The sequence below is a fragment of the Geotrypetes seraphini genome, chromosome 6 (genome assembly GCF_902459505.1).
Source record: "Geotrypetes seraphini chromosome 6, aGeoSer1.1, whole genome shotgun sequence".
NCBI lineage: Eukaryota > Metazoa > Chordata > Amphibia > Gymnophiona > Dermophiidae > Geotrypetes > Geotrypetes seraphini.
The window spans coordinates 120,313,139-120,335,080 of record NC_047089.1 but is presented as its reverse complement, the minus strand read 5'-3'; the positions used below and the strand labels follow the sequence as shown (position 1 = coordinate 120,335,080).

General features: G+C 44.9%; 1 protein-coding gene across 1 annotated transcript in view; it reads left to right on the top strand.

Annotated features, from left to right (window-relative positions):
* The window catches only part of LOC117362907 (homocysteine S-methyltransferase 1-like), a gene marked incomplete at its 5' end in the record, with an annotated part of 574,442 nt that overhangs the window by 67,225 nt on the left and 485,275 nt on the right, over positions 1 to 21,942 (top strand). The window contains one exon of the mRNA XM_033949994.1: positions 797 to 834. Coding sequence (XP_033805885.1) covers positions 797 to 834 — 38 coding nt within the window. The remainder of the gene's footprint in view (positions 1 to 796; positions 835 to 21,942) is intronic.

Here is a 21,942-nt window from a genome sequence, read left to right as displayed (position 1 = left end):
GTTAAACAGTGAATTTGACTGGTTTCAAATCTAGCTGTCAGCTGTGTGAGTTCTCATGGAGTGACTTTTTTCAGATTGCTTGGAGAGGGAGTGTATTTAAGGGGTGTGGCCTGCTGGTTTGTAACTCGATGCCAGAGTGTGCTGTGTGCTGGAGGAAGGAAGTTGTTTGTCCCGGTAAGCCTGTTATAAGAATTTGTAAGAAGTATATTTTGAAGCTGAGTGAGTTTTAACATTCTATTGTATGATTTAGTGCATTTGGTGAACTTTGTTTGGTGTGGTGAGGAGAGTGAGTGACTGGGTGTAATTTTGTTTTGTAGTACCCCTCCTGATGAAGCCAACCGGTGAAACCTGGGTTGGGGGGGGGGGTCAGTGAACATGCATTTTGTGCAGCAGTGGTGATTAAGAATGTACCCGGTGTAGCTGTAAAGACTACAGTACCACCTTACTAAGATAAGTAGTTTTTGTTCCTTTTTCAGGAGCTGTGGATGTCGTTAGAACTTATGTTATATAGTAATGGTGGGTGAGACTGTGAACAAGCAATGATGGTCTCTTTACACAGCTTCTCTGTGATATTTCACTGGGATATAGTTGTAGGTCTTAGCGTTCACTATTAAGCACGTATCATATTTTGTGTGTTCATTTTTTTTTATATATATATACAAAGATTTATAGATTGCTGATGGGTGACTAATCAAAGTAGTATTTTATGTATTTATGCAAATTTTCACTGATTCAAATATCTCTAATGTGTAGTGGGGGTTTATATCATTTCAAAGAGCATATTTTTTTGCTGCAGATGTTATCCTGTTTCATCTTGGACCCAACCTTTCTTTGGTGAGAATTAAAGCTTCAAAGATAAGCATAAGTTGTATGTGCGCACAAATGTTTAATATTGAAAAGAGGCATGTTTAACACAAACCATGTTGTATGCAAATGAACAAGGTACATGAAGTTTCACAGTTAAGTTCAGATTGTTACTGATTTATGATCCCCTTCCCTGTATCCATGCATTTTCATATACCCACTGCCACTGGTCGTGAAGATCATGACAAGTGTATTACACACTGAGACCAAATATTTATCAGTTATTGATCCATTGTCTGGAAGACATTCCCAATAGTCAGATAATACCACATAAATTTCTAAGTTTTATTAAAGACAAAAACGAAAAGTGCAAAAACCACACTTATTTAAAGTGCGCATACATATTGACAAAGATCAGTTAATCACATAAATTCAACTTTTAACTCCGTTTCTTGCACATGGTTTTGAAAGTCTGGTCAATGTTTGCCAAAATAGCTTGTGGATAAATGTACTGTCTGCCTGATGAACTGGTCATAGGTGAATTAAGACCTGCGATAGTATGCTGTTTAGGGATCCATCATATGTCTCTGCGGGGAGGCCAGTGAAATGACTGTGCAGGACGTTGTGGAGGCAAAAAAATTAATTAGGATGTCACATTCTTCTATTGAAATTTCACATACATGACCAATCCACCAAGAATTATCATATATGCAAGCTAAGTAGTGTCCAGGTTGAAAGCTGGATGCTTGAAAGGTAGAGACATGTTCAGGATCAGTATCAGACTCTAAGACATTGGCAATGAATAAGTTGGTGTCACTTGGAATTTTGCTAATGCAGAATCTAGCAGTGTCTATGGGCTTAAATTGGTGATTTTCTGTTGTTCCAAACACTGTGTGGCCCATACTAAACCTTTGCTTCTGAGCAGGTCTTATTGCTTCAGTATCTTCCTTTGCAATGAAGAAAAATTTGATTCCTGAGACAGATTTATCACAGAATTCAAATAGATCCCTTGATGTCAAAATGTGGTTATTGAGAGGGCGTTGTAAGCTGGCATGGGCAGCTAAACACTTGGCTGTTCCCCCAATCCCATCACACAGAGATTTTCCATGGCTGGTGCCAAAGAAGTTACACTCAGCAGTAATTTGAAAGTCAGTATCATGGCTGCAGAGGTAACCATCACTAAAGTAATGAATATGGCTTAAGACAGGCAAGACTTCCTTCAGTTGCAGAATAAGCTTTGTCAAAAATGCATGAACAGCAATAGTATTGTGACACAAGTAGTCACTGATCACGCATATGCATAGGCTTTGGATATCAGGATTGCAGAAGTGGACAACGAAGGGGTGTAATGTTGCTTGGCTATTTTCCCAGTGAAACCCCTGTACTGCATCCTGAACGATGAAGGAATAATTTTCAGCAAAGTCCATCAAAACAATAGCATGCCCCTCCTTTATATTTGCTTTCAGTTCCTTCAGATAAGAACTTTAGTACTTGGAAATAAAATAGTGGCTGGCCAAATTAGAAATTTTTCCAATTAATTCGGAAGTGAAGTCCTCTATGGATAACTGTCGAGTTTCCAGTGTATCCTGATCAGTGTGAATCCACTGCTTAAATTCAATGATATCATCTGGATCATGTTCACCAAAGAACTCAGTAAAATATTCCTCCAGAGGGATCTGCCCAGGACATATTTCACACCGCTGCAACATGCAGTTTTTTGAGTTCATATCACAGACAGTTTTATTCAGAAGCACCTTGTAGTCATCTAGAACTACAATTGCTGAAAGCATAAGTTTCACATTCTGATGGATTGTGCACACAGACTGAATGAGTCCCTGATAAACTGACTGTGACATAACACTTTGGCCGAAGCTCACAGAACTTTGAGAACCTAATTTCAGGCCCATGCTGACTGCGATAGGTGGTGTACAGTTCCTTCAGATTGTATAATAGTAATCTTTTCTGCTTTTGCACTTTTTCACCACTGATCCGAACAGAGATATAATCTTTTTTGCCTGGGCATATAATTAAAGATTTCATCGTCTTCATAAAAATCTAGGACTTTCTGTGTAATCTGCTGAGCAAGCACTTTTCCTCTCTTTGTTGCTGGAACAGCCAGAATGCCACCCTGCTGTTTCAGCTTCCTGGCCTTTTTAACCATTCTTGTTGAAACGCTAAATTCCAAAGCAGTTTTCTCAATAGTCCAGCTGTGTGGAGCAAGAGTGAAAATTTGTATTTTCTCCCTATTCTAGATAGTTCCAACTTCTACTTCAGTAGAAGGTGATAGTCAGAACACCTTTTACATTGGCCACTTTCTGGTTCTGCTTTAATATCAGCTGGAGTTAAGTCACCAATAACTGCAATTTGGTCTGCAATTGCATTGTCGGCTTCAGAGAGTTTGCGTTTAGCATAACTTAAGGAATTGTGCTTGCTAATCTGTTGAATCTTTAGAGGAGAGATTCCTAGTGGTGAAAAGCTGGCATTGAGGTTTTCAGATGCATTGGTAGGGTCATCACTGTCCGAATCAGACTTAGGGCTACTTAGATCTTGCAGTTTGACATGCAAGTCTTGCCTGCATCTTGGGCAAAGCTTTTGACCTGGTTTAAACTCGTGCTTTGTGATAGCTTTTAAATGATCAGTTGCAGGAAGATCAATTGGGTGTAGACCTTTGATATTACTGTGATTCTGTTTTCTGAATGGATTACAGCAGTTTTTCTGTAGAAATTCAAACTTTGTCAGAATCAAGGCTTCATGATGAGTACAGATATTAGATTCCACGGACAAAGTAGAAAGTCCAGAGTGTCTTTTAATTAATTCTTGGTCAGGCAAAGAGAAATCAGAAATAAGCTTCAAGCAGCTTTCTCCAGAATAGAAGGTAGATGGTTTCTGGCATAGATTCCAATTCTACAGGGCTCTAATTTATTATTAGTCTCCATAAGATAAGTCACCTAAAAATACAGAATAAAAGTAAGGTGAAAAATATCAGTGTGAGAACACAATGAAAATAGAGCAAAGCAAGCTGTACATGTCAGCAAGTGCAGAGTAAGTTTCCAAATCACCACAAGCATAGCCTAGTTAACTAGGGAAATAACCAGATGCTGCACAGAAAGGGGAGGGGTCAATGGCGCTCAGTTAACAGGCTTGGGAAGGCGAGCAGGAGGCAGGAGAGGAGAAGGAGAGAAAAGCAGAAGCAGAGAAGAGGACAAGAGAGGTGAAGAAGGAGCAGAAGACTGCAGGAAAAAGGAAGGGGCAGCAGTTAGATGTAGCTCCGCCTACCCACTGACATCATCCACCGGAGCTGCCCCTTAAAAGGGGAGGGGCCAACAGCGCTCAGTTAACAGGCTTGGGCAGGCGGGCAGGAGAGGAGAAGGAGAGAAAAGCAGAGAAGAGGACAAGAGATGTGAAGAAGGAGCAGGAGACTGCAGGAAAAAGGAAGGGGCAGCGGTTAGATGTAGCTCCGCCTACCCATTGACATCATCCACCGGAGCTGCCCCTTAAAAGGCCAACAGCGCTCAGTTAACAGGCTTGGGCAGGAGAGGAGAAGGAGAGAATAGCAGAAGCAGAGAAGAGGACAGGAGAGGGGAAGAAGGAGCAAGAGAAGGCAGGAGAGAGCAAGGGGCAGCGGCAAGAGGTAGCTCCGCCCACCCCCAACATCACCAGAGCGCCCTCTTAAAAGGGGAGGCGCCAGCGGCGCTCAGTTAACAGGCTTGGGAAGGCAATCAGGAGGCAGGAGAGGAGGAGAGAAAAGCAGAGAAGAGGGGAAGAAGAAGCAAGAGAAGGCAGGAGAGAGCATGAGGCAGCGGCGAGAGGTAGCTCCGCCCACTCCTTACGTCATCCACCGGAGCTCCCCCTTAAAATGGGAGGGGCCAACAGTGCTCAGCTGTGAAAGGAGCGGATCACAACAGAGAGAGGAGCGGTGAAAAGCAGAAAGAGTTGCAGAGAGGGCAGTGAGGGGAGCGGAACGAGGCAGTAAGAGAGCAGAAAGAGGAGCAAGCGGACCAAGCAGAGAGGGGAAGAGGTGAGAGATAGCTCTGCTTACCCCCCCCCCCCCCCCGACGTCACCAGCCGAACTCCCCCTTAAAAGGAGAGCCAAAGGCGGAGAGTCCACAGTCGAAGGAAGGCAAGAGGAGCTGAGCCTAAGGAGCATGTGGCTTGACAGCGAGAGGAGGTAATTGAGAGCTAGCGCGGAGCGGAGAGGGCAGTGAAAGGAGCGGAGAGAGAGCTAGCAAGGATCGGAGTGGAGTGGAGAGGGCAGTAAAAGGAGCGGATCGCAGCAGTGAGAGGAGCAGTGAGAGCGGATCGCGACAGAGAGAGGAGCGGTGAAAGGCAGAAAGAGGTGCAGAGAGGGCAGTGAGGGGAGCGGAAAGAGGCAGTAAGAGAGCAGAACTAGGAGCAAGCGGACCAAGCAGAGAGGGGAAGAGGTGAGAGATAGCTCCGCCTACCCCCCCTCCGACGTGACCAGCCGAACTCCCCCTTAAAAGGAGGAGAGCCAACGGCGGAGAATCCACTGTGCTAGGCCAGCTGAAGGGAGGCAAGAGGAGCTGAGCCTAGGGAGCACGTGGCTGGACAGCGAGAGGAGGTAATTGAGAGAGAGCTAGCGTGGAGCGGAGAGGGCAGTGAAAGAAGCGGAGAGAGAGCTAGCAAGGATCGGAGCGGAGAGGGCAGTGAAAAGAGTGGAGAGCGAGCTAGCAAGGAGCGGAGCGGAGAAGGCAGTGAAAGGAGCGGATCGCGACAGAGAGAGGAGTGGTGAAAGGCAGAAAGAGGTGCAGAGAGGGCAGTGAGGGGAGCGGAACGAGGCAGTAAGAGAGCAGAAAGAGGAGCAAGCGGACCAAGCAGAGAAGGGAAGAGGTGAGAGATAGCTCCGCCTACCCTCCCTGACGTCACCAGCCGAACTCCCCCTTAAAAGGAGGAGAGCCAATGGTGCGCAGCCGTTCGGCGTTCGCCTTAGCGAGATCGCCTTCGCGAAGGAGCCTTAAGAAGGAGCTGGGAAGCTAGGCCACCCAAAACGTAAGTTTTAATTCCTGTTTTCTTTTTTTTTCTCCTAGCCACACAGCAGGGATCACCTCTTGCACACCACACACCTAGAACTAGCACTCACCAAAACACAGCAGCACTAGCAGACTCACAACAAACAGGAGGACAGCAAACAGGAAGTCAGCTTAGCAACAGTAATTACCCAGCCGATAGCGTAGTTAGAAGCAGAAAGCACCCAGCAGAGGCACACAACCAGCAAACAGACAGAGCTCAGCAGAAACAGAGCCGGACCGCCGTACAGGCCCGACAGACATAACCAGGCTAACCTAGTCACCTAGTCAGCATCACATAAAGGCAGTCCAACAGACAGCAAAGCAAGCAGGTAGAAAACTCACTAACAGCAAGCAGACCAGCCAACACTCAGATACCCAGCTAGCAGGCAAACCAATACACAGGCAGACCAACCAACACTCAGATAACCAGCTAGCAGGCAAACCAACACTCAGATAACTAGTCAACAGACAAACCAAACACAACTCCCTAGCAGAAGGACAAGATCAGGAATGGCAGGGAAGACTAGAAGCACCAAGACTTCAATCAAAACCAGCGCCTCGGCAGCAGAAGAGATCCAGATGAAGACCACAGTTTCAGTTTCAGTACAGACTGAAGAGGATTCCACCCTTAGGATGAAGGAAGTCTCAGTGCAGACTGAAGCTGTGCCCCAGCTGAAGACTTCGGTCTCTGTGCAGACAGAAGAGGGCTTCCAGCAACCCCATAACGAAGACATCATGCAAGAACTGACGAGTCTGAGGGAAGAAGTGCGACGGCTAAGGAGTATCCGGGAGAATGAGGCATTCATCGATGAAGTCCTTCAGGAACTGTCTCAAGTCTCCGAGCAAGTGCACGAAGACAGGTCCATCCTAGAGCAAGTGCACGAAGACAGGTCCATCCTAGAGAACAGACCAGACATTCAACATTAGAAGAGACGACTGGGGTACAAGAAGAGAATCGAGACGATGACACCTGGCAACTAGTCACCTCTTGGTTCTCTACAAGCAAGTACAGCAACATCACATCGACACCACAGATCACCTTGAGCAACAGATTTCTGCCACTACAGGAAAGAACTACCAATGGAACTGAGGAGGATATACAGGAAGATATCCAGGAGACCCGGCAGATGACCCCAACCCAAGAAGCAACAAATCAGCACCCCCCCCCCCAAGAAGCGCAGAGTGGTTGTCATTGGGGACTCTATGCTACAGGGAACCGAAGGACCAGTATGCAGACCAGATCTACAATCAAGGGAGGTTTGCTGTCTACCAGGAGCCAGGATCCGAGATGTGACTACCTGCATAGGAAAAATAATCAAGCCCCAAGACCACCACCCGATGTCCTCATACACATTGGGACAAACGACACGGCCAGGAACACACCGGAGAAGATAACAGAAGACTTCAGAGCCCTCAGAGAGAAGCTGAAGCAGATGGATGCACAGGTGGTCTTCTCCTCCATTCTACCAGTAAGAGACAAGGGGAGAATGGATCCAGAGGATTAACGAATGGCTAAGAGGATGGTGCAAAGAAATGAACTTCGGTTTCCTGGACCACAGAGAAGCACTTCAGGGAATGCAGGGACCAGATGGCTTACACCTAACCAGAAGAGGAAAGCATGTCCTGGGCCGACGCCTGGGATACTTGCTCCGGAAGGCTTTAAACTAGGTGAGCTGGGGGAGGGGATCCACTCTCACACTAGTAGGGTAAGTAACTCCATCTTGAAACCAAAGGTAAGTAGGGTAAGTAAATCCATCTTGGAACCAGAGGTAAGTAAACGCGCGTATACCAAAGGAGGCATAAACCATACCAGAGGGGACAAAGGCACAACCGAAGAAAGCAAATTACCTCACATCAATACAAAGGGAGACAAAGCAGGAGGCCGGGACATAAGATATCATGAGGGCGATAAGGACAAGATTAATGAAGACAAACTGTCTCGGTCAGAAAGCGGTACACACAAACAGAATGAAAAGCCATGCATGCTAATGCCCGTAGCTTAGGCTGGAACTGGAAACAGAAATGAGAAATGCAGACCTTGATGTGGTGGCGATATCAGAGACATGGTTCTCAGAAACCCACGGATGGGACATGGTTATACCAGGATATAACTTACTCCGTCGCGACAGGGAAGGCAAATCAGGAGGAGGAGTAGCTCTATACATCAGGGAAGACATTAAGGTTACTAAAATCACAGACATCAAATATAAAGGGGAATCCCTCTGGGTGAACCTTGCCAGGGGCACTAATAAATGCCTGTATCTTGGTGTTGTATATAGGCTACTAAGGCAAGGGAACGATGTGGACGACGGACTAATCGAAGACATTGAGAACATCACACTGCGTGGGGACACAGTGCTAGTGGGAGACTTCAGTATGCCCGATGTGGACTGGGACAAATTTACCGCTACATACAGCGGCAGCAAGAGGCTACTAGACTCCATGCGATGAGCAAGCCTCAAGCAGTTGGTACTAGAACCCACCAGGGATCGGGCAATCCTGGACCTGTTACTCACCAATGGAGATAGCGTCACAGAAGTAGCGGTGGGAGAAACCTTGGGCTCCAGCGACCACAACATGGTGTGGTTCCATCTGAAGAAAGAAGCCACTAGATCAAATACATCAACTAAGGTCCTTAACTTTAAAAGAACTGATTTTCAAAGCATGGGAGACTATGTCCATAAAAAACTGCAAGTACAAAACACATCAGAGAGTGTTGAGGTACTATGGTCGGCCCTGAAATCAACCCTACAAGAAGCAACCAACATATATATATTGTAACCAGACAGGCATCGTGCCTGACCTGGTTCCAACTAAAGTTCCCACTAAGACACAGAGTAAAACCCGGAAGGGAATGGACAAGGGTTGTGCTAGGAAAAATAGGGATGATTTTCAGGTTAACCACTAGGGGGAGCCTGAAATCTCCCAGGATCTCCTGGATGAGCACTATCTAGGTCACTACAGGAGGAGCCCAAGAACCCCAGGCAGGTCTGCTGACTCAGGTAGAATAGGGCGTGTCCCTGCAGTACAAAAGCCAGCACCTGAGTGCAAGCAGACAGGCAGGCTAGGGAGAAGGTTCAGACCTCTCTTCCCTGAGAGTCTCCTCGGGCCAAGCAGGGACGATACAGCCTCACCCATGGAGGTACAGGAGGCTGGAGAATTGCTGGAGGAAGTCCTTTCTGATGCTGATCTTCCAATGGAACTTGACAACCTGCCTGAGGAAGTGAGTCCTTGTGAGGAAGCCATGGAGGTTGGTCTTTCCATCAGCTGCAAGTATTAATTGGCAGCAACAGTGAGTGTGTTTTCAGCTCCCTGTGATTGAAAGTGACTGTGTGCTGATACTGATCCTTTTGGGATTTTGCTTTGCTTTTCTTTTGGTTTTTTTTTTGAAGCTGAAAGTGTCAGTTTTTGAGAGAGGTTTGCTGTTACCTGGGAGGGCAATTTTGTAGGCTATATTATAGCTATCTGAAAGCAAACCTGTGACACTCTCCTTTGCCTGGCAGTTTAGTGTAGGGCTGCCAGAGGCTTCACTATAGGAGCACTGTGTATAGTAAATTCAGTGACTTGAACTCTATGTTTGGACTAAAATGTACAACCTGTTTGGGAGCAGGTTGCAGTAAGCTCTGAGGTGAGCCTAACCTCAGAGTAGGATAAACCTGAAAAGGAAATAGTAAAGAAGGCAGCGGAACTTTATTCTTTGAACTGTTTATTGCTCTCATTTTTGAGTTTGGACTGTTGGAAGGTTTATAGTTTCTTACCTGTTTGTTTGGTTCATGTTTTTCCTGATTTTTTTTTTGTTGGAAAGAATAAACCTGAAGTATTTTGATTTACTACCTTTTTGATCATTTTGGCTTTTGATTTAATTGGTGTCAGTCCAAGCCTGCAGGGTGACTCCAGTCCGGGTCACACGCTAGTGCTATTATTTGTTGTAACCACTGAGGGGTGCTGTAGAGTCCCGGTTAGACCACAGTACCGGTTACAATATATAAACCGTGAGCAAGCGGCGCAGAATAATTAAATCACAGTGATTCTCCGAGGAGATTTCAGAACTAGTAAAACAAAAGAAAAAAGCTTTTGTGACCTACAAACAGTCACAACTACCAGAAGCAAAAGAAACCTATATGTTGAAATCTAGGAAAGTTAAAACATCAGTCAGAGAGGCCAAACTCCGGATGGAAGAAAATATAGCCAGGCAGGTTAAAAAGGGAGATAAATCCTTTTTCAAGTACGTCAACGACAGGAAGAAGAACACAAGCGGCATCGGGCGCATAAAAAAACCCGACGGTAACTTCGCAGACTCGGATGCAGACAAAGCAGAACTGCTAAATAACGACTTCTGCTCAGTATTCACTTGTGAAGCACCGGGATCTGGACCTCAGCTATAGACAATGGGGAGCTTGAAGGATCCATTCCGGGACTTTGAATTTACCTCAGGCAGTGTCTACCAAGAACTGACAAAATTAAAGATCAATAAAGCTTTGGGTCCGGATAATTTACACTCCACTTTGAGAATTGAGAGATGTCCTGGCGGAGCCGTTAGCCGAGATTTTCAATTTGTCTCTTAGCAAGGGAAGAGTTTCCTTGCACTGGAAAATCGCCAACGTTATTCCTCTTCACAAAAAGGGATGCAGGTCAGAGGCTGAGAATTATAGACTGGTAAGTCTCACTTCAATAGTGTGTAGACTAATGGAGATCAAAAACAGATTAGACACGTTTCTGGACAAGGAAAACTAAAGGGATCCCCACCAACATGGATTTACGAAGGGAAGGTCTTGCCAATCCAACCTGATAAGCTTTTTTGACTGGGTAACAAAAAAGCTGGACGGGGGGAGTCCCTTGACATCGTGTACTTGGACTTTAGTAAAGCTTTTGATAGCGTTCCACACCGCAGGTTATTGAACAAGATGAACGCGATGGGACTAGGAGGAACGCTGACTGCATGGGTAGAAGAGTGGCTTAGCGACAGACTTCAAAGGATGATGGTAAACGGTACTCTCTTAAAATCGTCAAAAGTGACCAGTGGAGTGCCGCAGGTCTCGGTCTTGGGCCCAATGCTATTTTAATATCTTTGTAAGGGATCTGACTCAAGGACTTCAAGGCAAAATTGCATTATTTGCCGACGATGCTAAACTATGCAACGTTGTGGGCAGGACAACTGAACCTAACAGCGCAACCGCGCAAAACACTATGGAACAAGACTTACTTTTGCTAGAACAAAGGTCCAGTATTGGCAACTAAACTTTAATGCCAAAAAATGTAAGGTGATGCATCTTGGCAGTGGGAATCCTTGCACTACATACACCCTAAATGGAGAAAACTTAATAAAGACTGAAGTAGAAAGGGACTTGGGAGTAATCATCCATGAAGGCTGCAAATCAGGTGGAGAAAGCCTCAACGAAGGTTAGACAAATGCTTGGCTGCATCAGAAGAAGCTTTATCAGCTGAAAACCCAAAGTTATATTGCCATTATACAGATCCATGGTGAGACCGCACCTGGAGTATTGTGTCCAGTTTTGGAGGCCACATTACCAAAAGGATGTGAAGAGAATTGAATCAGTTCAGAGAATGGCCACAAGGATGGTCTCAGGACTTAAAGATCTTTCATATGAAGATCGTCTGAGCAGTCTGCGCTTATACTCGCTCGAGGAGCGCCCAGAAAGGAGGGACATGATAGAAACTTTCAAGTACATAACGGGCCGCATCGAGGAGGAGGAGGAAATATTCACTCTTATGGGTCCCACGGTGACAAGAGGACATCCGCTAAAACTTAGGGGAGGAAGATTTCATGGGGACACCAGGAAATACTTCTTTACCAAGAGGGTGATTGATATATGGAATGGTCTTCCATGTCAGGTAGTCGAGGCTAGTAGCACGCTCGACTTGAAGAGACGATGGGACAAACATGTGGGGTCGCTACAGAGATATGGTAGAGGATAGTTTCTCGAGGGTGGAAGGGATCATGATTGGGCAGACTTGTTGGGCCATCGGCCCTTTCCTGCCGTCATATTCTATGTTTCTATGTTAAAGGCGCTCGCCTTAGCAAGAGCGCCTTTGCGAAGGGCCTTAAGGGAAGCGATCTTATGTATGCACTGGATGTGAGGAACTGAAGAAACAAGTCAGACTCCTGAAGGGCAAAATACTGGAAGTAGAAGCACTTCGAGCAGTGGAGGAGGAGGACAGAGAGGCAGAAAACTTAAAGACAGAAGAAACCATTGAGGAAGAAGTCAGGGAGTTAGAGAAGTTCATTGAGGAGGCATACAGGAAGGCTGTGGAAAATCACCAACAAAAGTGGAACTGCCAAGATACACCTACAGTGAGTGTGAACCACCTGGAGGACAACCACAAGGAAGGAATAGGTGACATAGCAGCAAGACCTGGAAACAGCTGAGGGAACCCATAGGAAGATGAGTCCGGTGCAAGCCAACGCCAGGATGAGGGAAGATGGAAGTGCACAGAGGACACAGACCTGCGGCTAGAGAAACAAGAGAAGATAGAGAGGGCAGCAATCGTCATGGGGGACTCCATCATCAGACAAGTCGACAGCCACATAGCGAGAATAATAAAGGATCGGCTGGTGACATGCCTACCAGGAGCCAAGGTAGAAGATATAGTGAGCCGCATCGACAGGATCATCAACAGTGCGGAAGGAGGAGAAGCGGCGGTGGTGATCCATGTGGAAACGAACAATGTGAGCAACAGGAAATACAGCAGGGAAACACTGAAGGACCAGTTCCGGATGCTAGGAAGGAAGGTGAAGACCAGAACGCCAAGAGTAGTGTTCTCAGAGATTTTTCCGGTAAAACAGGCTGATGGGAAGAGGCAGACGGAGCTACAAGCAGTCAATGCATGGATGAGGCGCTGATGTGAGGAAGAAGGATTCCAGTTTGTGTGCAACTGGATGACATTATGGGGAAAGAGCAAGCTATACAGGAAGGACAGACTCTTCCTCAACGGAGACAGAATGAGGCTACTTGCAAGCAACATCTAGTGACAAATTGAGAAGTTTTTAAACTAGGAAGAAGGGGAAAGCCAACAGTCAACCAAGAGTCGATGGTTCGGGAAACGGTATACCCAGAGGATACAATACAGGAAGATTGCGGGAAAGACTCACCGGATCATAGGCAAGATAGAAATCCTGACGGATCAAAAGGGACACAAGAGGGAAGGAAATGCAAGTAAGTAACAGGCCGCAAACTCAAGTATATGTACATAAACACAAGGAGCCTAAGGAATAAGATGGGGGAATTGGAAGCTATGGCACAAAAAGATAACCTTGACATCATCGACATCAAGGAAACATAGTGGAACGAGGAAAACGTCTGGGACACTGTGCTACTGGGATACAAGCTATATCACAGAGATAAAGTAGGACAAAAATGTAGGGTTATTGCCCTATATATCAAAGAGGGAATCGAATCTACCAGAGAGAACACGCCAGAAACGAAAAATAAGATAGAGTCTCTATGGGCCAAAATACCGGGAACAAATGGAACAGAAACGAAGATCGACATCTACTACCGACTCCCAGGGCAGTTCGAAGAAACTGATGGAGAAATGACAGATGAGATTAAACACAACTGCCATGGAGGCAATGCAGTTATCATGAGCGACTTCAATTATCCGGGGATAGATTGGAACCTAGGCACCTCCGAATGCAGTAGGGAGACAAAGTTCCTGGATGCTATAGGAGACTGCTTCCTGGAACAACTTGTCAAGGAAAATACGAGAGGAAATACAATTCTGGACTATGAGGACCGGCGCAAGGTGTAGAAGTAGAAGGGACACTGGGAAACTGTGATCACAATATGATCCACTTCAGCCTGAACACAGGGGCAAAACATGGATCCAGAACGACAGCCACGGCACTGAACTTCCGAAAAGGGAATTACGAAGGGATGAGAATCATGGTGGGGAAGAAGATTAAGAAGAGGATAAGCACTGTAAAAACGCTAGAGTAAGTTTGGTCCCTTTTTATGGACATAATCACTGAGGCACAAAATCTATATATACCGTGTATCAACAAGGGATCCAAGAGGAAAAAGAACAAGGAACCGGTGTGGCTCACTGTAGCGGTGAAGGAAGCAATCAGAGACAAGAAGTATTTGTTTAAGGAATGGAAAAGGTCAAAAATGGACAAAAACTGAAAAAAGCACAAACAACATTAAAGCAGGTGTCATAATGCGGTAAGAAGGGCCAAAAGAGACTACGAGGAAAAAATAGCCAAGGAGGCAAAAATCTTCAAGCTGTTCTTTCGCTATATTAAGGGGAAACGTCCCGCGAAGGAAGCGGTGGGGCCGTTGGATGACCATGGAATAAAGGGAGTACTAAAGGAGGACAAAGCCATCGCCGACAAACTGAACACATTTTTTGCGCCTGTATTTACCAAAGAGGATATATACAATGGTTCATATTCTTAAGCGCGCGAGACAAACACGTGCCGACAAATGAGCGCCGACAATTCAGCGCAAGACTTCAGCATGCCGCAGGAAAACCTTCTTTTAAAGGGCTCCGATGGCGGGTATTGGTGAGGAACCCCCCCCCCCCCCCACTTTACTTAATAGGGATCGCGGTGGCTTTGGGGTGGTTTGGGGGTTGTAATCCCACATTATACTGGAAACTTAACTTTTTCCCTATTTTTTAGGGAAAAAGTTAAGTTTTCAGTATAATGTGGGGGGTTATACCCCCCACACCTCCCCAACATGGCAGCCCAAGGCAGCACGATCCCTATTAAGTAGAGTGGGGGGTTCCCCCCACACCTCCCGTCAGAGCCCTTTAAAAGAAGGTTTTCCTGCTGAGTGCTGAAGTCTTGCTCTGAATTGTCGGCGCGCGTTTGTCTTGCGCGCTTTTGTCCCATCACCATATACAATATACCAGAAGCTGACAGGATATACGCAGGAAACGAAGAAGGGAAACTGACAGGGTTGACGGTCAGTCTAGAAGAGGTATGCAGGCAGATTGATAGGCTTAAAAATTATGAATCCCCGGGACCGGACCACATCCATCTGAGCGTAATCAAAGAATTGAAAGGGATTATAGCTGAAGTGCTTCATCTAATAGCTAATCTCGATCAAATCAGAAAGGATTCCGGAAGACTGGAAAGTGGCGAATGTTACGCCGATATTCAAGAAAGGTTCGAGGGAAGATCTGGGAAACTACAGACCGGTAAGTCTGACCTCGATACTGGGAAAGATGGTAGAGGCGCTGATAAAGTACCGCATCATTGATCACCTTGACGGACACAAGCTGATGAGGACCAGCCAGCATGGCTTCAGCAAAGAAAGTTCTTGCTTGACGAACTTGTTGCACTTCTTCGAGAGAGTAAACAGGCAGATAGACAAGGGTGACCCGGTCAACATTGTATATCTGGATTTTCAGAAGGTGTTCCACAAGGTCCCGCATGAACAACTGCTTCGATAAATTTCGAGCCATGGAATCGAGGGCGATATACTCACGTGGATTAAAAACTGGTTGGCGGATAGGAAACAGAGAGTGGGGGGTAAATGGACAGTACTTGGACTTGAAAGCGTCATGAGTGGAGTGCAATAGGGTTCGGTGCTTAGGCCCGTACTGTTCAACATATTTATGTTTAAATATATTTTATTGAGCTCAACAAGAAAATCAAACAAATACACAAGATGAAACACAAACAAGCTCAGATTTTTGTTATACAAAACCCCCCACACAACTCCCCCCCAAAGGTCCTCCTTCCAATTACATCACAAATATAGGCAATGATATGATATAAAACGATACAGGCTGGACAACAAAAACTTAAGGATGCAAATAAACATGGAATCAACAGTTAAGCAATCAGCTACGAGCCAAGGGAGTTAGGATAGACCAAAAGGGTTCCCAGGTGCATTGAAAAACGCGCCCTCTGAGAGAGGAAAAGTCCATCACATCCCTTCATTCCCACATCAGGAGGGTAATCATCTGGCACCGCCACAGAGAGTAATCCAGCGCTTCACCCTCAAGCCATTTCAGCAAAATACATTTCAGGGCCATAAGGATAGCCCACTTGAGGAAAGCAGCATCCCCCCTTTGACGAGGGTAATAATGGGGAACAGCTCCAAATAAGAATAAAGGAGAGCATTGAATTGTGATGTGCCAAATGCTCTCTACAAAGAGAAAAACATCAATCCAAAAGGTGCGAATATGAGGGCAAGTCCAGAACATATGTCCCAAGCCCGCCTCAGGTTCCTGGCAGCATAGACAAGCAGCAGACTCACGAAACCCGGCAAGATAAGCCCTCTTAGGGGAAATGTATAATCGGAAAATCAACTTATAATATTGTTCCCAAAAAGTGGTATATTTGCTAAATGCAGGTAACCTACGGACAGCCTGCAAAAGCACATCATCAGGTAATTCTACAGCTAGGTCCTGAGCCCAAGCATCCCATAATTTAGAATGATCAAACAAGGGGGACTCATCCTTCAAATGGCGATGATGAAATTTAAGGGGAACTGGAAGCTGGGAGCCAATAGTAAAAGCCGTAGACAGTATCTCCTGGCAGGATGCCTTCAAAGAACCAGGAGGTAAAGAATTAAGGTAATGGTGACTTTGCATGTAAGCAAAATAATCAGTAGGTGGGAGATCAAATTCGTCCCGTAACTGTGCAAAAGATTTAATGTGCCCATCATCATCAACCAGTTGAAACACATAGTGAATGCCCCCTGTTTCCCACTGAGCAAAACTCGGCCCATCCACTCCAGGAAGGAAGGAACTATTAAAGCGGAGAGGCAGAAAAGGAGTTATGGAAGCAGAAATAGAATGAAATTTACAGACCCAGCGCCAAGCCTTCTGCAATGGATGGTGCAGCACCCGGCTAGAGAGAGGCTCAGGGGAAGTAGATGGAAGAGAGTGAAAGGCACTAAAGTGAGTGGTTCGAAAACAGGAAAGCTCCAAAGAGATATCAGTAAAAGCAGAAGTACCCCTGAAGAAATCGTTAATATGGCGCATGCCGCAACCAATAGTAAGAAAATGAAGGTTTAACAATCCCAGACCGCCCTTATACCATGGAGCCGCCGCTAATTTATAAGGCAGACGACGCTTGCCGGCCCAGAGAAACAGTTGAACCAAGCGTTCCAAGCGGCGCTCATCCCGAGAAGTCAAGTAACGGGGAAGGACCTGAAAGACATAAAGCCAACACGGGACAATAAGCATATTATAGAGATGGACCCTTCCCAAAAGAGAAAAAGGGAGGGCTCCCTAAAGCTGCAATTTGTTTTGAAGTGCAAGGAACAAAGGTTCCACATTCAAATGGTACAAGCTAGATAAGTCAAGCGGAATGAGTACTCCTAAGTATTTCAATGAAGAGTCCGCCCAGCATAAGGGAAATACACCCTGCCATGATGTGCGCAATTCAATAGAGGAGGGCATCGCGACAGACTTATCTAAATTAAGGGATAGTCCAGAGTAAAAGCCAAATTCAGAAATGAGGTCCAACGCTGTCGGTAAAGAGTCTTCAGGCCTAGTGAGAATCAAAAACATGTCATCCGCAAAAGCCAAGGTCTTTAACTCTACCCCAGCGACTCGAAGGCCCTGTACCTCAGCAAACCCACGAAGAATACAAAGCAAAAGTTCTAAAGAAAGAATAAAAAGTAAGGGTGAAAGGGGACAACCCTGTCGAATACCCCGTAGAATGGGAAAATAATCTGTACGTGTCCCATTAACCAGCAAAGAAGCCCTCGGATTAGAATAGAGAGAACTCACAGCATTAAAGTAAAAGCCACCCAACCCAACATGTTGAAGGGTACGAAACAAAAAAGGCCAATGGATACTATCAAAGGCCTTAGAAGCATCCAGACTGGCAAACAAAGCTGGAATACGATGATGTTGACAATGAGCTAATGCAAAAATGACCTTACGGACATTACAGACTGATTGGCGACCATGGACAAACCCCACTTGGTCCTCATGGATGACCTTAGAAAGATGTGGAGCAAGACGGTCAGCCAACCTGCGAGAAAGCTTGAGATCTACGTTAATCAAAGAAATAGGACAATAGGAACCCGGTGCATCAGCCTCCTTACCTGGTTTCAACAATATAGAAATAAGCACCTCATTAGCATAGCGGGGAAAGGAGCTCCGAGTAATAGCTTCATTAAAATAAGCCAGCAAAGGGCCACAGAGGCGTGAGGAAAGAATACGATAGAAGTCTCCCGAGAATCCATCAGGACCCGGGGCCTTGTTAGGACGAAGAGCTTTAATAGCCGATTCCAATTCTACCGCCCTAAAAGGACTATTAAGAGAAGACACAACGTCTTCCAGAAAGCGAGGGAGTCCAGAGGACTGGAGATAGTCCAACAACAATTCTGGGGAAACATCATCAGGGGCGTCTTATAAATGCTGGAAATAATCAAAAAGGGCCGCAGAGATGTGCGACGTACGGGTCTCCCTACCCCCGCCAGGGGACCGAAGAGACAAGATCGGCATCCTACAGGTCTCAACCTTGACCAATCTTGCCATAAGGCGCCCCAGTCGATTCCCAAAACGTTGAAAGCGATGTTTATGATAAGCCGCCCCTTTTTGCCATCGAGAATGAAGGAGAGAATTAAGGGCCTCTTGGATAGACAGATAATGTTCCCGGGCTTCCGATGAGGGATTTTCATGGAAAGACCTCTTAGCTGCACGCAGAGCTCTCTTTAAGGTAACTATTCCGCTGTGAATATGTTTATTTCGAGCACTCAAAAAAGAGATAATGTGACCCTGAAGCACCATCTTGGCAGTGTTCAACATATTTATAAACGAACTGGAAATTGGTAGGACGAGCAAGGTGATTAAATTTGCAGACGATACAAAGTTATTCAGAGTAGTGAAGACACAGAAAAATTGCGAAGACCTGCAACGTGACTTAAACACGCTCGAGGAATGGGCTGCAACATGGCAAATGAGGTTTAAAGTGGATAAGTGTAAGGCAGGGATCTCAAAGTCCCTCCTTGAGGGCCGCAATCCAGTTGGGTTTTCAGGATTTCCCCAATGAATATGCATTGAAAGCAGTGCAAGCACATAGATCTCATGCATATTCATTGGGGAAATCCTGAAAACCCAACTGGATTGCAGCCCTCAAGGAGGGACTTTGAGACCCCTGGTGTAAGGTGATGCATGTCGATAACAAAAATCTTATACACAAATTCATGATGTCCGATGCAGTACTTGGAGAGACCCCCAAGGAAAGAGATTTGGGAGTACTGGTCGACAAGTCAATGAAGTCGTCTGTGCAATGTGCGGCGGCAAGAAGGGTGAACAGAATGCTAAGAATGATTAAGGGGATCACAAACAGATCACACAAGGTTATCATGCCACTGTACCAGGCCATTGTACACCCCCACCTGGAATACTGCGTCCAGCACTGGTCGCCGTACATTAAGAAGGACATTGTACTACTCGAAAGGGTCCAGAGAAGAGCAACTAAAATTGTTAAGGGGCTGGAGGAGTTGCCATACAGTGAGAGATTAGAGAAACTGGGCCTCTTCTCGCTTGAAAAGAGGAGAGGGGACATGATCGAAACATTTAGGATAATGAAGGGAATAGATTTAGTAGATAAAGACAGATTGTTCACCCTCTCCATGGTAGAGAGAACGAGAGGGCACTCTAAATTTAAAAGGGGATAGATTCCGTACAAACGTAAGGAAGTTCGTCTTCACCCAGAGAGTGGTAGAAATCTTGAACGCACTTCCGGAGCTGTTATAGGGGAAAACACCCTGCACAGATTCAAGACAAAGTTAGACAAGTTCCTGCTGAACCAGAATGTACGCAGGTAAGGCTAGACTCAATTAGGGCACTGGTCTTTGACCTAAGGGCCGCTGCGGGAGTGGACTGCTGGACACGATGGACCACTGGTCTGACCCAGCAGTGACAATTCTTATGTTCTTATAAAATCATGATGAACCTTAAAGCCAGACTTGTTCGTACAGCCACTGTGCTAGATAGTTGAAAGTCAGAATATGTTCAGAAAAGCTGCATGTATCAGACATACTACTAAAGCTATATGCATATTCTTGTGAATCACATGATTATGCATTTGGGGTTGCATACAGTAAGTAGTTTGTGCAAGTCAATGTATGTTTTGACTGTCATCTTGCAAAAGTGCACAGTAAGTTTGTCAAACCCTGAGCATAGTACGAGACAAGTACTTGTGGCTGGCAAAGCTTGGTTATGAGTTTTCAGATCAATATAGTTCCACTGCACATTTACAATGAAGTGCCAATGACCCTTCAACATAACATGTTTACACAAGCAAGTAATGCTTATCTTTAAACCATCAATTCTCATCAAAGAAAGATTGGGTCCAAGATTAAACAGGATAGCTTCTTTAGCAAAAAACATGCTCTTTCAAATGATACTAATAAACCTCCCTCCCCCAAAAAAACCCTACATAGAGATATTTGAATCTGAAAAACTGTGAAAATTTGCATAAGAACATAAGAATTGCCACTGCTGAGTCAGACCAGTGGTCCCTCTGGTCTAAGATTAGCACCCGGACTGAGACTAGTCCTACCAGCGCACGTTCTTGTTCAGCAGAAACTTGTTTAACTTTGTCTTGAATCCTTGGAGGGTGTTTTCCCCTATAAAAGCCTCTGGAAGAGCGTTCCAGCTCTCTACCACTCTCTGGGTGAAGAAGAACTTCCTTACATTTGTACAGAATCTATAGTCATATCTTCTGCTTCACTTGATTGTAAAAGCTCATATTGCAAATCTTGGAAGTACCTCATTGTACATGTCTGCTGGTAAAGTTGTACCCTCAGCTGACTTACCTAAGCTTAATTCTGATTAATAAAGTTCTTCTAGCATCTCCTATAAAATTTTTCAATATACTTTCAACATCTTATACAATCCATCCAATGATTAAAATGTTAGGAATTGTATTAGATAAACATCTTACTTTGAAAATCCAGATAGATGCTGTTGTATGTAAAAAGTTATTTTACTTTATGGAGACTACGAACAATTAGACCCTATTTTGAATTTTCAGCCTTTAAATTATTGGTCCAGTCATTACTGTTGAGTCTCCTTGACTATCGCAATATTGCTTTTTTATCAATTACTAAGAAGAAATTATTGAGATTATCATTAATACAGAACACAGCAGTTAGATTGATTTACGGATTGAAGAAATACGATCATGTTACGTTATTTTCTTGCGAATTGCATTGGTTGCCTGTGGAAACTCGGGTATTGTTCAAGTTGGACTGTGTTTGTTACAAGGTTTTATATGGTGCAGCCCCTATATATCTGGCTAATAGTTTTTCCATAGCTATGCACAAATGCAGTAGAAAACTCATGCTCTGTTAATTTCTCTTCTGTAAAAAAGGTTGTAAAAGCAAGAAATTCCTAAATCATTCTTTAGCATCTCAGGCAACTTCTCATGAAAAAGAATTTCAATCATTGTTGCTCACAGCTGTTTCTTACAGATATTTTAGAAAACAGCTAAAAACCTTTCTCCAAATACTTGACTAGCTGAGTCATTCAAATATACAATTATGTTTAATGTTTATAATCTTTTGTAAACCTCGTCAAACTTTTTTGTTAACGCAGTCTATAACTTTATGTTATGTTATGTTACCTACCAGCAGCAGTATAATAATAATAATAACAGCTTATATACCGCAATACCGTGAAGTTCTATGCGGTTTACAAAGATTAAGCAAAGGTACAAATTGATTGACTTTAAGAGGGGAGGAAGAAAGAGGGTTAATAGGACAGGAAATCCATTTTTGAGGAGAAAGTGATCAATAGAACAAGTTAATCGCTATAGAGGGGAGAGAGAAGAGAGGATCAGTTGTCTAGATACTTTAGGAACAGGTGTGTTTTCAGATGTTTCCTAAATTCCTCATAAGTAGTGGGCGAAAGCAATTGTTCTAGGTCTTTACCCCATGATGCTGCTTGGTGCGAGAGAAGATGTTCATGGTGTTTTTTCAGTTTACAACCTCTCACTGGGGGGGAAACGAAGTTGAAATGTGAGCTTCTCTTGTGTCTGTTGGCTGAGAAGACAAAAAGGTCAGTTATATATTTAGGGGCAAGTCCGTGTAGTGCTTTGAAGCAGAAGCAGGCAAATTTAAACTTTACGCGCGCCTCCATTAGCAGCCAATGCAGCTGCCGGTAGTAGGGT